Source organism: Numida meleagris, chromosome 1 (assembly GCF_002078875.1).
Source record: "Numida meleagris isolate 19003 breed g44 Domestic line chromosome 1, NumMel1.0, whole genome shotgun sequence".
In the NCBI taxonomy this organism is placed as follows: Eukaryota; Metazoa; Chordata; class Aves; order Galliformes; family Numididae; genus Numida; species Numida meleagris.
In genome coordinates, this window is record NC_034409.1 from 61,515,212 (window position 1) to 61,531,661 (window position 16,450).

The 16,450-nt window shown below is 36.2% G+C and overlaps 1 protein-coding gene across 7 annotated transcripts in view; it reads left to right on the forward strand.

Annotated features, from left to right (window-relative positions):
* Positions 1-16,450, forward strand: part of ERC1 (ELKS/RAB6-interacting/CAST family member 1) — a 300,339-nt gene that overhangs the window by 148,037 nt on the left and 135,852 nt on the right. For all 7 annotated transcript variants that reach the window (XM_021389632.1, XM_021389660.1, XM_021389603.1 and 4 more), the window contains one exon: positions 12,911-13,046. In XM_021389632.1, the coding sequence (XP_021245307.1) occupies positions 12,911-13,046 (136 nt within the window). The remainder of the gene's footprint in view (positions 1-12,910; positions 13,047-16,450) is intronic.

A 16,450-nucleotide genomic window follows, 5' to 3' on the forward strand; every position in this document is an offset into this window, starting at 1 on the left:
CCTCCTGAAGGCCGTGTTCAAGGATCTGAAGGACAAGAAGCTGATAGGGAACAGCCAGTATGGTTTTACAAGGGTAAATCATGCCTGACCAACTTGATTGCCTTCAGTGATGAGGTTACTGGCTCAAAGGGGAATCATCACTGTTTAATGTTTTTTTTTAATGATGTGGATGATGAGATAAAATGTGCCCTCAAAAATTTCATGGATGTGGTTACCAAGAATATATGCTGGAGGGCAGGGCTGTTGTTTAGGGTGACCTTGATAGGCTGTGGAAAAGAGCTGACAGAAACCTCATGAAGCTCAGTAAGAGCAAGTGCAAAGCTCTGTAGCTGGGGTTGTACATGCTGAGGACCAGCTGGCAAGAAGCCTGACTTGCAGAGAAGGACTGAGATGTGGTTGAGGACAAATTGAACAAGTCAACAGTATCACATTGCTTACAGGGGTGTATTAGCACAAGCACAACCAACAGGTCAAGAGAAGTGATTTTTTCCCTCTACCTGGCACTTGTGAGTTTGCATCAGGAAGACTGTGTCTAGATGGAACTTCCAAGTACAGGAAAGATATTGTGATAGTGGAGCGAGTCTAGCAGGCAGGCTAGCAAGATGACTAGGTGTTTGCTGGAGTACATGGCATAAAAGAAGAGGCAGAAAGAACTGGGTGCATTCAAGACTGACAAGGAGCCTTATGGGAGATCATGCTGTAGTTTTTTGGCTGTTTAATGGGAAGGTACTGAAAAGACAGAGCCGGACTCTTCTCAGAGGAGTTCAGTAAAAGAACAAGAGCCAACAGACACAAGTTGCAAAATACTCTGATCTAAGTTCCGACGAGATACAAGGGGAAAAAATGCAGTGACGGTAATCAGATACCAGAACAAGGGTCTAGTTATTCTGCATGTGTTCAGTTTGTGACTAGCTGCAAATGTTGCCTCTTAATCCTATGTTGCCGTTGAAGATCAAGTTCCATTTTGGACCACCATACAAGGTGACCTCCTTGCTTTAGATGAGAGACATTGGAACTGTTGTGTTACAGATGTGCCTCAATACTTTTTGACTGAGAACATTTCTTACTATCACTGCTTGCTTTCAGTCACGAGTGACTAAAATGCACAATGCCCCCATCTCTTAGGTAACTCAGCACACTCGGTTCAAAGCAAGGTGCTTTTTACATGGAACATTATTATGTATCAATTCCTTTACAGTATTGAACTGCTTTGGTGAAAACTGGGATGGAACATGATGGTAGTTTTGGGGTGACAGTGGATATACAGTGATTCATTTCTAGAGTCATCCTTTCAAGCATTTCATAATGAAGTTGATCATTAGATATAACCTATCTCCTTTTCTAAAAACCAAGTGTGAGAGAACATTACAAATCTGAGGGGTAAAACACTCTGTATAGATAGACCAGAAGCACCTAATTTGGTCCTAGAAATTACAGCTGACAACAATTGGCAGTTGCCAAGCCAGCGTGCTCAGTGCCAGCCTTAACAGAAGATTGCGGAAGGCTCCAATCCAACCTAAAACTGATGTAAGGCCACTTCTAGTTCCTATACTCCTGTGTTGCTCAACTCCCTCCTAGGGTAGCATGTGAACTTGGGACTTCCCAAAGCCATTCATTTATTGTAGCTTACCAGATGGTAGCTCTAAAAAACATATGTTGTCTTCCTTAGCTTCCACATCAGTCCAACTTGGTCTTTATCAGTCCCACTGGCGCTAACAGCACTGACCAGATTGTTTCCATTGCGAGTGCCAGCAAAATTCAAATTGTCTGCAAACTTCCTGTCGCATTTTTAATGTCTTGAGTTGTTCACGCCATGTTTGATGAAGTCCCACAGGCTGGGAACTGAAAGAGAAGTAACATAGCGCAACCTAACCCTTACAAGTGTATGGCAAGACATCTCTTGTCATGCAGTCACCATGCCAGCTTCAGGGGGGATGTTGTCTCCAAGAATACATTATTTTGCAGTCATTTCCTGTCATACCTTTTCTCCTTCACTAATGTTGTGTTCAGTGCTGTTTTATTCTTTCTCTAGGCCTGCCTTTTTTCTGGTGTGTTCTCTGTTGTATGCTCCCTTAGTTCCTTTTGTCTAAAGTGTTTAGAAAGAAAAAGGTGCACTGCTTTAATCTTTGAATTTTCAGCTGGTAGGATTCTTGGTTTCGCTGGATGTGCCTGAGTTTCTCAGCTAATCATGCCAGATAAATGGCAGCAATGTTGTTAATAGCGTTTTCTTGTCACAAGCTACAAGATAGATTTACTCACTCACTTTGCTTTTCATTGTGTGGTCTTTAACTTCACATAGATATTCCCGGCAGAAAATGATATCAGTGTCATATAAAGACCTGAATAATCAGCTAAGAAATAGTTTTAGTACTAACTCCTTGTAGCAATATATATATATAATATAAAAGCAAACATTTCTTCATTATTTGCAATGACAATGTTTTAAAGTATTGATACTCTATTAGAATAAGATGTATTTTTTCCTTCACCATCACTTGCTGTCTGTTGCCTTGTGCTTTGCACAGAAAATAAAAAAAAAATTATTTTTTCATCATTACATTCTTTAGAATAAATATGTGCTAAGGCAAAACATAGGCTTCAGTAAAAATTAGTTTCACTTCAAATCCTGGCAAAACCATGCTACTACTATCCCTCAGTCTCTTCATGCACTCTTACCAGAACAAAATATTTCCTCAGTACCTCTGACATTACAGCTTAACACCACTAGTGAAGGCTTCTTGACATTCTTGTGCCCTTGTTTTAGGAAGTTGCCAAGGGTATCAGCACTACATAAGCTATAAAACTACATATTAAATATAATATATATATATAAAATTTATGTAACTTACTGGTCTTACTGATGCATCTTGTGCATAGTGTTTTACCGCTTAAGGCTTTATTCCCAAGTAAGCTGGATATTTTGCAAGTACATTTCTGTCTGATAGTAGACTGTCTTCCTTATGAAAGAAGAATTTTAAAGATTTAAGTGATTTTATTTTAAAGACCCCTTGTTTTTACTGTGGAAGAGCATTTCAGGGGTATGTTCTTGGCAGGTCAGCATATTTGTATTATCTCCTTGGGAGGGTGTGAAACAGTTTCAGGGGCTTATATGAATTGCTAATACTTTTCAGTTACAGACATAATCTTCCCCAGATACATTTTTATCTTTTTTTTTAGCTGATTTCTTAAGTGTTCTAGAGAAAAAGGAATAAGTTTTCTTCCACATCTTGGAGTAGCAGAGGATGTTTTTTGAATTAGAGACTGAGAAATTCTTATTTTTATTTTGATGGAGAAAGAAACTAGAACTCTTCTCTTGTCTTTCTGTATCCTATTTTGACTATAGCCTCTATAATTTTTAATGAGATTTTCAACACTGGTTAAAGTTCTTAACCTGCAATGTGTATCTTTGCATACAGAGACAGTTAATCTATAGAAAATGCATGAGATTTGTATTAGGAATATTGTTCTTGACAGTAAAGGCTGTTGTTTCTTTATCTATCCTAAAGATTATGAGTGTTCCCCAATTATTTGGAAGGTTAATTCATTGAAGGAGACAGAAGAGGTTTGTACCTACTTGTATCACAGTGATAGGCTGTGTGAAATCATTTGTCTTGGTAAAGTGATCAAATCCAATCAGTTCAAATCTTAATTTTGCCTCTTTTGTCTCAAGGTAACCAAATAAAAAATAGTTCACTGGAGTAGTATAATTATCTAGATAAAGAATTTGTCTTCCTCTGTAGATACTCCAAACTAGATGTAATTTAATTAATGAACTTCATGATCACTAGGGATATCAGTGACAGTGTATTTCAGATGTCTGTAGCATGGGGTGTCTTGTGCCCATGGACGCACTTCAGCAGATTTTGTTTCCGTGTTCATGCAGAATATGTCCAAAAGAATGTATTTATCCAGAAAACCCACAGACATACTTATTCTGTAGAAGATCCACTTACTGTGAAATGGTGAAAGTCTCTCCTGAAAAGCATAAGCCAGTAACCTTTTCTGTATGCATTACCAAGACTATAAACCAAGACAGGAACCTCTGGTGAAGAGATGCTCTCAGATGTTGCTTGCAACATAGATTCTGTACTCAGAAAGTTCTCCACAAACCCAATGGCATTCATTTGGTTTGTGAAGTTCTCCTATTTGCACTCCAGAGACCTACAGCTAGCTGACAGACTGAGAAGACAGTACTACAGTTATACCAGAGATGCAAGAACTAAGCCATCTGCACTATTTATGTAGGCTATTCAGCTCTGTATGTGGTATATTTACTACAAATAACGCTGCTGCTCCCCATTTTCCAGGCAGTCAAAAGTCTGTAACAAATCATCTCAGTAGGCACTCCTCAGCTTAACCTGATGTGAGCTGTCAAAGCCAGTGCTCTTATGTATTTCATAAGTTACCTCTTAATAAATCTCCCTGCTAAGCACCAGAGAGAAATATGCCAACCACGCAGTTCTGAGAGACATTGTTGTCTGCATTCCGTACCAGAAACCGGTCTCTCCCAGTGGATACCAGAATAGAACTGTATATTCCCCACCTCAGATTCTGATGTTAATGAAGATGCAGTAGCAAAATACAATTTGATTATCGTGATGTCATTGCTTTTCCATTAACCCCATCATTTTGCATACGTTTTCCCTGTACTGTCTCTGGGCATTGCTGAGTTTAATCTTGTCAGAAGGTTCCGACTTGGAACTGCTTCTTTATTGCTAGAAGGATAAACACCTATATATTTAAATGTATAGAGAGAGTCTGCTTGGAAGACTCTTCTTGAAAACAGTTTTGTGTTTAATTAGACAAAATAAATAATATATGATTTTGATATGGACATGCCAGCAATGTAAAATCATCAGGCTTTTAGTCCTGAAACAGACTGTTTTATATTTTTTTCAGAATGGTCCTTATAGTATCTTTGTCCTCACATCATCTCCTTGGAGCTACAGTGCCTTTTTTTCTCTTTTCTACTGAGACAAGATTCTGAATGTTCTCGTGCATATTTTTCTTGGATATAAGAAACTCTCTTCCACTGAGTTGGTATGAGGGCTGCTCCAAAAGTAATGCCTCCTATTTTATTATGTTGGCCCACAATTTCAGAGGCAGATGTTGATGATATGGCAGTAAAGGCTGAACCTGCCCACCAATATTCTATTTCATTTTGTTGCTGTGCAACAGATGGCCACAGAGGGGCAGTCTGACAGAATGTTGTCTGACATGCAAGTGTGTATGAAGCAAAGGTGTGTCATTGACTTCCTCCACGCAGAAAAAATTCACCCATTGACATTCGTTGTTGCTTGCTGAACATTTATGCAGACCTAACAGTGGATGTGAGCAGTGAGGCAGTGGGTGGTGCATTTCAGCAGTGGCAACAGCCACAGAAAGACAAGCCACGTTCTGGTTGGCCATGCATGGCTCTCACACTACGAAATGAAGAATCTCTCAGACAAGCAGCTCATTTGTGCAAATAATTGGCTAATGGTGGTGACTATGTTGAAAAAATAGTGTTTTGTAGCTGAGAATTTGCTCTATCAAACAATGTTGTTGTGTTCTTTGCATCTGTTATAGTTTCCGTGGAAACTGTTTTAATACCTGTTGTTTTAATACCTTTTATTGAAAATTGCATTTTCAGTAGATGTCACCTTGAAATACATTGATTCTTTAACATGCACTGTTTGAAAATAACAGGATAATTTACAACCCTTATCCCAAACTTATGAAAAATTTTTAGAAGGGGACTTCTCTTTATTGATAATTGGTCCAAGATTTGCTGAAAAATAAACAAAAGCATAGTTTTTAAATGATTTGCTTTTAAAATTTTATTTCCCCTGCTTTATATTTAACTTTTGTGTTTGTTTTTGTTTCAATGGCTGATTTCACATTCCTTTTTTTTTAATTATTGTATGTATCAAGTATTATTCTAGAAGGAATGAAAAGATCGCATACTCTTATGAAAGAAAACAACTGCTATATTTTGATTTGTTTTCTTTTCTGGCTGGTTGGACTGCAGTTAAAAGAGACATGTGTGATCTTAGATCACAAAATACCCTCTGAAACCTCTATAAAATGCCATTCATAAGGAAGATTTTATTGCTGTTTAGAAAATACTTTTTGCAGCCAGATCATGCAGGTCTCTTGAGCAGAGAGTGACTGGCTGTGTGTGATCTGTTCATAGGGTGGTTGGCTCATGCACTGGAGTTGAAGGTAAAAAGAACAGCCCCTCTGGGAGCTCTTCCCGCACTGCTAGGGCCAAATTCAACTAACTCAGCGTGTAGCAAGGAGAAGGAATCCACACTGAGACCTCATCAGCCTTATTGCCAATGTCATTTTTGGCTTTGCATCTGTTTACTCAATTAACAAAAGCAGAAGAAAAAATACAACAAAGCAAACTTATTTGTTGAACTACTGAATACTGTTATTAAGGTCCTGAAAGCATTATTTTTCCTAACAAAGAGCACCCATATCTTCACCGTACAGCATTATTTTAGGGTTCACCTTGAATTTGTATTTTTAATGCTCTCAACTTTAATAAAGATTAAAGGTTGCGAGGTTTAAGGTAACTATAGAACTTGAGGTGTAATTAATTTGATATTTAATCACTGAAACTTGATTTCAAATTTGACATCAATTATGAAATTGTGGTATATATTCATTAGTTTTATCACATTTACTTCCTACTAAGTAGATACTGAGAGTTTAAATAGTTGAGAAACTGCACTTTAGTTTTTAAGTAAAATAGTGGGGTGAGTAATTGTAGTGGATTATATCTACAGAAATGGAATTACAGATTAATGAAAACACATGGTGCTCTAGGTGTGTAACTGAAGGTTTTTTGCTTTGCTCTTTTTTTTCAGCATGTTGTGTCAGGCCTTGTCTGAAAGCGAACCTTTGCTTAATTTAATATGTTCTTCTTGAACTAAAATGAAGACTCTCCTGTTAATCTTTGTTGTTAATCCCTCAGCTGTAGCCAGTTCATTGAAGATCTTGGTTTTTTCTTCCAGTTATTTTGAGAATATTAAAACAACACTCCAACACTGTTTGTGTGTAATTGGCTACTACTATTCTCTTGACTAGAGAACAGCCTACTTTGTTAAGGTTTTGTTCAATCAAGAGATTGAAGAAAAAAACCTATTTTCCCTGACAAATGTTAGTTTGATGGTGCTTAGAGTATGCATTCGAGATGCATGTGCTTCTCATCTTTAGTAAGATTTCTCTTTCTGTATATGTGTTTATTATGTCTCTTTCTCTGGATTCTTTGACTGTATTAATAACTTGTGCCACTTCACTATTTGAAATGTGCAATGTATAAGCTTTATGCGGTGCTTACGTGTCAGGTGATGGGTTTCTGTTAGAGGTGTTTTTAAATAATAGGAAGTTTTTAGACTATTTTCTGACTTGGAGTATTTAGACATTGCCTGATTTATATGCTTTATTTTCCTATATTTTCCCATTGGCTGTTTCTGGAAGAAGATTTTTTTAGCTGGAGTCAGAGATGGGCTGACTAATGCACTGACTGCACCAGAAAACGCACATTGATACCATGCAGCTAATTCTTAACGCTGAGGAAAGAAGACCAGTGTTGAGTTGAGATCTGCATCTTGTCTTTGACTTTCACACCAACTGATTCAGACACTATTAGGACCCTGTTCTGAAAATCTTGGGCAAGCTGGTTTCCCATAGCCTTCTGGGTCTTGCCCCCTCCAGTGCTCACTGAACACACACTTTGTTTTATAAACCAAGGTTTCCTAGGCTCAGGAAATGCAGTTCACCCTCCCCATCTCTTAAAGCCACTGTGGGACTTCTTGTCTCACATGCAACAGACCAGTTACATTCTCAGAATGTTAATATTTTCATTGCCATGTGTTACCTTATCATATATATGTCACAGAATAGTGAGGAGCAGTGTAACAAAATGATGAGGTTGTTGGAGGAGACTCACAAGCAGAAGAGGTAGTTGAATGCTGGAGTTGGTCAGCTGTGCATACAGAAGAAGCTCACTGAAAGTGTGTTGATCAATTTTATATCTCGTACACAAAGTGGAATTGAGGTGATGGTACTAGACCAAGTTGTTTGAAAAGCGTAAGTAAATTATTATTATTTTATTTAATAACTTAATGCACCATTTTTTTTAATAATAGTATAACTATTTAAAAAGCTGGAATTGCTTAGTAGAGCCCAACGAAGCAAAGGAACAGCCTCAGATAATGCTTATGCTCTAAAAAAGTAATCTAGCCATTCTAAATTGCACAGTGATCTTCAGCAGTATGTTGCTTCCTTGATCCTAATTTTTCAATGAGTAAGATAGGGAGTTTTGTTCAATCTTTGGCAGTTTTGCTTTGACTCTCAGTCAGACACACAGCTGTGGTGATGGGACTATGTGATGTGGTCAGTCCTGTTTCCTACATCGCTTATTTCACTTACATTAATTACTTCCTTTTTTTCTTGAGGGTAAGGAATTAGGCTTTCCAAATACTGCCATTATTCTCTGTGGCTGGGTGATCAACTACTAGTAAGGTCAAGTAAGTTTGAAGCAACTAAAAGCTAAAGCAAAATATTTTTTAAAAGTTTTTTTTTTCTTATTTTCAATGTGAAGTAACATTCTTGAGAAGAGTTCTTCATTGACTTCCTTTTATTATACTTCCCAAAAGGTAAATGTTTTTCTTTGTGCACCGAAACTCTCAAAAAAAAAAAAAAAAGTGGAAAAAATCTGACACCTCACATCACTGTGCTTTTGATCTTTTGATTCCTAAGTTAAGGTGAAGGTTATGGCTGTATGACCTTTAAAGCAAAGAAGTGATGAAGGAAATGGTGCTGGCAATGTAGCAAGTTGGATGCTTCCCTTTGAGTTTTGAATCAGTCCAGCTCAGGTCATTAACATCCCTTTGAGTTGATGTTGACTTCTCTGCAGTAAAAAAACCTGTTTTTTTAAAACCCATCTAATCACTAATCAAAAGACTCCTAATAAAGATCTGGACAATGCAGTTTATTGTTTTCTGCCTTCTAGGATTGCTTTCTGGATTTTTTTTCAGTTATAGTGTGTTTTATTTTCTGACTTAAGCTGCTGTCAGCATTATACTCCTTTACATGGCTGCTCCATTTCATTCCACAAGTGAATAAATATACTCCTCAGTGTCTCTCAGGGCTTCAAAGTGTTTTGAAACCCTATTCAATGATGTTATACATTGTAGAATCCAATATTTCATAATATGACGCGTACTGGCAATTTTAAACTACATAACATAGCACCTCATTGCAAACATGTTTTTTTGCCATTTTTGCAATAAATATGACTTTATATGTATTGCATCAGTTTAGTTATGTTGAGAAGCAGTATGCTTTAAAGCCAGTGAAGTTCTCTGTCCATCAAGGTTAGTAGCTGCAGCAACAGGGCACTGTCCTGTGGGTGGTGGTAATGCTACGTTAATGAAGGCTGTTGCTAAACACAATCTTTCTGACATGGATGACTGACAGCATGCCTATTTTTTAATGTAAAAATATTTTCCAAGAACCTAAGTCGGATAAATAGAACAGGCGGTTTCTTTAGCTGTGCACAAAATGAGTGTGTTTTTTCCTAGAGCACATACTCATTTGAAATATAATCAGTATACACTTTTTTTCTTGAAGATAAGCTTCTGTAGTGATTTGAATACATTGTAAATGTGTACGTATCCTTGGATTCTTAGGAAAACTGTTGTGCTTTAGGTGCATAACTTTGAAAGAAAGCATTAAAACAATAGTAGAAAATTCAAATTAACTTCTGCGTATTTTCGCTTAGCTTTTTGTCGCCTATTTTACAAGATGAGCATCTGAAATTACCCCAGAAAAGATAGTCAGATTAGGGTAATAACTAACATTACATTAACGTGCAGCATAAACATCCATATAAGGAAAGAATTAACAGCTGTTTATGCTAGTGTGCATAACTGTAAAAGATAATTCAATTAGTATTAAAATGCAAAATTATTTAGAGTAGAATGGAATTATTTAATTTAATTTAAACCTTAATGCTTAACAGAGCCTGTAAAGCAATTAATATTATTAGGAATGAAAAATCTTCCAAAGGAGTTGCTGTTAATGAACTGAATTAGATCAGTCTTCTTACCACTTTTCAGGAATACTTGATGGTACATGGGTTTTCTATTGTTCTATTCTTATAGAAAAAGTCTTTGGATATCTGAAATCTACTCATTTGAAAGTTTTTATTGTTTATTTTGATTATTTTAATTCACTCTTCATGGTGTTCTGGGTAATAGCAATCCCTCATTGATAGAAATTCCAGAAATTTTTAGGGAAAAGGCATTGGATTTTTGTTTGCTCGCTTGTGTAAGTGATGCAGCCTTGTCCTTCATCTAAGAAAAAGGCTCAAGTCATGGAAACGAACAGTTATCTTCTGTGTCCAGTTTCAGAAATTTTGCTGGGGGGGGTTCTTTGGCTTAAATTATGCACGTAGAATCGAAAGATATAAAATGATTGATTCAGAAAATCTTGACCCATCTGTAGTTGAAAGACTTTGTTTTTTGTTGTTTTTGTTGCTTTTTTTTAATTAGAAGCATGATTTTAATTCTACTTTTTCTCTGATAGATTCAATTTTACAAGTACTTGACATATTGCAAAAAGGAGAAAGATTTTTGTCACTGAATAAGATTTTTTACTTTTGAGTGCTAAATATTTTCAGCAACCGTACCTCCAAAAATGTCATTATCCAAAGATTTGGTCTACCAATGCCACAATTACCCCACCGTGAGGTAATGCTGTAGATACCTGTATTATCTGAAAGGTTTGTTGTCCAGCATTTTGTTGCTTTTTGACAAAGGTACAGAGTAGCAGTTTTATCCTGCATAGGAGTTCAAGTTTCCAAACAGTATGACAATTACAAACATGACTCTGAGTAATACTAGGTAATTTTAAGACTACATCTTTTAAACTGCTTTAGGAAACCTTGAATTTGTCTCAGAGTATCTACCTAATTGTTTGGAAGGCATTAATTTTGCACAAAACATGAGCAAGTATACATCATAGCACAGATCCTTATAAATAGTCCTTTCTTTAAAGAGCATGTATATATTTTTTAAAGACATTTTGGACTGTGCAGGAAATGATCTTCCTTATACATAGTTTGATCAATGTTTTGGTTTTATTAATATTGTTGTCTCTTATCTAAACAGCAGATAACTGTAACAAATACCACTTTCCCAGCAGGTGAATCTAAGTTTGCCAGTTTATAAAAAATAATTAATTCCCTTACTTTTAATCTTGGAGTTGAATAAGAATCCTCATGTGGAGCTGAATGTGTTGGACTTGCATATTTTCATTTTATGTGTTAACTTAGCTGTACTTTCTCTGTTTATTTTATAGGACAGCTAGAACCATGCATTGTACAAACTGAGTTGGTGCCAACATAATATTTCCAATATGTTGTTTAATCACTGAGCAAGACTGCTTTCAAACCGGGCAGTGCGCCCATTACCAGTAAGCAGCACTGGGTTAGAGCAACTTAACAATTACACTAGTTGTGTTTAAAAAGCATTCTGACTCAAATCAGCTGTAACTGTTGGAAAAGGTTGTTAAAATATGCCAATAACTTTTTAACATCATCAGAAAAGGACTTTTCTTTTATTCTCAGTCTCTGGAGGATGTCAGCACTTTTTCTCACTAATAGAAGTTTGTTTAGCACCAAGGAAAATTTGCTATCTTTGCAACTTTTCCAGCTCCAGTTGGCTTCCATTGCAAAAAGTATAGCTCAGTGTTGAACCTACATTTTTGGAAGAGCTCAAAGCACTGACTATGCCTATGCCACATAATTTGAACATATATGTTGCAAAGAGGTATTTTCTTGATGATACTGTTGTTACTAGTTCTGAAGAAAATATTAAAGCAGAGTTGTTTGTGATCTATTCTAAAAGTATTTCTGAAATACAGAAGAAACATTCTTCCTTCTCTGTGTGGATAACATACCAGATAGGAAGCTAGTATATCATTCTGCTTTCTAAACAGTAAATTAAAGAGCTGTCTCTACTACTTGCATGATGTTTTGGGGAAATCTTGCAACCAAAGAATTCATCTTTTATTCCAAAATCCGAACTCCAGATATAATTATGGAGAAAAGGGCTGAGGAAGCAAAGCTAGCCTGTTTTGTTTTGATTGGACTAAAAGTTTAGACTTAAGTTCTCTGTGGTCAGGAGGCTGAGATTAAAGGGTCTGTAATTAGATTCAATACTCCATGTGTCTTAATGCCCAGAAAGGCCAAACCCTGTCTGCAAGCAATGGTAGTTGCCAGGATCATCAAAAATAATTCATAGATGCAAGTGAAAAGGAAATTATGCAAGCTTTCTGAAATATTTTGTTCTTGCTTGCTCTGTCTCGCTCCTTTCTGTGAAAAGATAGGAAATTCCTCAAAATATCTAGTAAAGAAGTAGAACTTGAATTTGAAAAGAAATAGTTTTAGTTCTGGAAACAGATCACCTAGATATTACAAGTAGTCTTCTATGTTCAAGTCATGCTGCAGTAGTTTTCCTTTCGATTCTCCTGTTACCCTTATGTTAGATATAGTGGTACTCAAAGCAAAATGGACTATTTAGTATGTGCATTTTTTGATATGTATATGTTTGCAAGAACAGAGAAAAGGTTCCTTTGTAATACATACCCCAGTCACAAAGACAAATGTGTCTCTTGATTAACAGCTTATACTAAATAGTTATTTTAAGGTTTTTGTTTCAGAAATTTCCACGTTCAAGCTAATAGTAATGAGTAAAATGTTGAGTTCATTAGACTGACTTAACATTTGATGGTAACACTTGAGGATAAATTAGTTTCGCCATGTGCAAAGTAACTGTATTTGAGGGCACCACTCACCAAGCACTAGGCCTGACTAGAAGCTGGGCTGCATTCTGAATGCTCTTCTCTCTTACAGGCAAGTTAAAGATCAAAATAAGAAAGTAGCAAATCTGAAGCACAAAGAGCAAGTGGAGAAGAAGAAGAGTGCACAGATGCTGGAGGAGGCCAGGAGACGAGAAGATAATCTTAATGACAGTTCCCAACAGCTTCAGGTAACGTGAGAATTGAATGAAAGCAAAATGGCCAATCAGCCAGTCAGCTACATCACCTCCTGCTGTACCTACTGATCTATTTTCATAGCCATTACACACAAAATTTGTTACCAATTGTTTAAAAGGAAACATCTATCCTAGAGCACTTCAAAGGAAGCAGCCTTTCTGTTTTCTTCATGGCTTATTCCATCTTCAGAAAAAAAGAAAAAAGGGTTTTTACTGTCAGCTCAGTTATGAAGTGTATCCTTGAAATAACTTGATCATTTCAACATTCAAATTGGTGTGGCATTTCCTCCTTTCCTAATCTTTTAACATCTTTTTTATTTAGCTGTTTTGTGTGTTTTCCTAGCTGATTTTACCTTATGTTGTTCCTTTTCTTCAGCAAATGAAAGATAACCAAGTAAGTATTTTTAAAGTAAATTGAAATTTTTGTGAAGCAACTGAAGGCTCTTGTTTTCTGTGTTTATTCGGCCTTACTTGACAATAACCTACTCTACTTCATGAATTCTCAGTATACTTACTAGACAGTTTGCATTATTTTGGAAATCATAGCATTCTGCTGCCACATCGAATTCTGGTTATCTGAAATCTGTCTAGGCGTACAAAGTCACTGGTGTGAAAACCAACCGAAATACTTTTCAGTCTGCTCCAGGTTGATAACAGCTGTAGATGGTTTATCAAACAGTTCAGTTTTCAAGGGCTGTCATAGAAATGTTAAACTGTTGCCATGAAATGGAATGAAGGCTGCATGATGCCAAGAGAGAAGATAATAAATATTTTCCCTGTGATTTCTTAAATTTACAAAAACAGCTTTCCTTTTGGTGAGTGAAAATAAACATGGGAATCAAAATCTACCCTTGAGATCTGTTAAAATTCTTTTTTAAATCTTCAGAGAGCAAGCTTTCTCAAAGCTGTTTTCTTTGTTATCCTAGGTTAAATCCTGGTTCTTGGTACCAGCTGTGTTTGCTACTAAAACTACAATAAAGACATAGAATAAATCCTAATAGCTCACAAGCAAAGACAAATCCCCTCCTTAATTTAAACAGATACTTCTTTACTGTGTTCTGTGGAATTCCAGAGGGATGGTTTCAACTCTTTAAGAACTTTTGAAAGAACCGCAGAAACATGTGTCCATGTGGAATGCTCTCAGATGCACCATTTTGTGGTTTTCCCCTCAGTTCAAGTCCTGCATGTGCACTGCACTGAAATAGTTAAGTTCCAAGTGTATGAAAATGATTTCATAACGACAGACTTTTTTAAAAGATGGGGATGTGGGTTTTCTACATCTGCTAATGGGTTTTGTGGCTGTAATGCTGTGGCAATGCAAAAGGCTCTTGTTATGTGGCAGCTTAAGTTCAAATAATACAATCCTCCTTGTATTAGTGAACTGTCTTTTAAAATTCCTAAAAATAATCTAATGTATGGTTAGATTTTTAATCTGCAATTTGTACAAATCTATATCTTAAGTTTGGAAAGGTAAGTAGTACTTGATATCTGTTCAACTATTTGCATGTTGTAATTATCAAATGATACCATCACGTGTTCATCTTTTTTTTTTTTTAAAAAAAAAAAAAAGAATCATGGCTTACCCTACTGGCTTTTTTCCTTGACATTATTCTTTCACTTTTCATTTTTCTTTCTGTTACACAAATGGAATGCACTGAAAAAAGCCTGACATTTGTTCTCTCTCAGCTCCTATTAGGATACTGAAATTACTCTTTTTTTAGAAACAATAAGTTATGTAATGTCTTTTTACAGCTACACATAGCAATGGATGGACAATGATATTCTGGTTACTGAAAACTTCAAATTGTTAAAATTAGTTAAGATTCTGATATTTCAAAGAGATTTTAGAGCTTTGGGGGCAGCAGTGAGACAACTTTTGCTCAGCAATTGATAGGTTAAAGAATGATGGTGGTTTGTACCAGACTTGTTTGAGAACGTACAGTTGTCCTTGCAATGTACTATCCAATTATTTACTTACAAAGTGTTTTAGTGGTAGAGAAATCATAGATATAGAGATAGGAAAAGCATACTTATCCTAATTTTACAGTAAGTATTTCCTCTTTTTTTAATTTAAGTGTCACAATAAACAACTTAAATCTAGGGCCTAGAAAGAAATACAGTTGTTTCTTTTGAGGAAGCCAAGCTATTTGATGTTTTTCTCATTTTCTCTAGTGTTTTTTTGTCGTGTCTTCAGTAGTTCTGCTGCTTTCTCTATAATCTTATGCAAGTATTTCTGAGATAAATATAGATACAAACAAATGCATGTAAGAACTGAAGACTGAAGTAATGTCTGATACTTAACATTAAAATGTGTAATTTATCACAGTATTAATATTACTTGACTTTCCGTGGTTCATTCTCCGCTTTTGTGAATCTAACTGTCCCATTTGGGTGGGCTCAATTTTAAAGAGTCTTTCCTCATATTCAACACAAGGATGAAGGGAGTGCTTTCATTCACGGATGAAAAAGGTCTGTATGCTCTAATGAAAATATCAAGCTATGGTAAAATATGGAGTGTTTAATGACAAGTGACAGGTTCAATAAAAACTCCTTCCCTTAGAAGAGCCCTCTGCTTATAGCCTCCCTCTCTCAAGGATTTCAACATTTTGGTTTCCTGAAAGTAAAATTTACCCAGGACCACATTTTAGTTTGTTAGCTATGGAGACCTGTCTTCTGTAAAGGCTCTAAAGGGCACTGCCTTCTAATCAATTAAAAAAAATATTAAACTTGAGAGGAACATAGATTTTTTTTTTTTATGCAACCATTGTTGGCTTTAGGGTCAGGACACAGAAGCACCAATTTCAGATAATTTTGGTCTTGGTGGTTTTGGCTGGAATTAATAATATGACATTATGAAATGCTCAAAAATATATGATCTGCATGTTCTTTGGTTGACCGTCTGCAATCCAGTCAAATAAACACACTCCCAAGCACATATTCCACTCCTCCTCTCTCTGTCCCTAACAGGCGTGTGGTTTCTTTCTTCCTGAGTCCAGTAACAAAATGTTCGTTTATTCAGAAAGCTCTGATGATGGAAATTCGGTATTTTGGGGAGTGGGGGAAGAATGAAAACCATAATGTCTCAATTCTAGTGAGTTGGATAAATGGGTTTCCAAATTTGTCTTTTCCTCCTGAGTTCCCTTAAACCTCAACTCTCTGGAGATCTGAGAGGTTAACGAGTGTCTGGTCTATAAACAGTATGAAAAAAAAGAGGGTCTTGGACTGGAGTAGAAAATTTTTTTCTTCAAAAAAAATAACAAAAAAACTTGGCTATTGTGAAAGGGAAGTGATATGCTGTCTTGTCCTAGGAAGGTAACGCTTACTGAAATTTCAAGAAATGTGAATTGGTTAGTATGTGTATTTTTTTGTCTTTTCCGTCCAATATCTTCCAGAGTTTT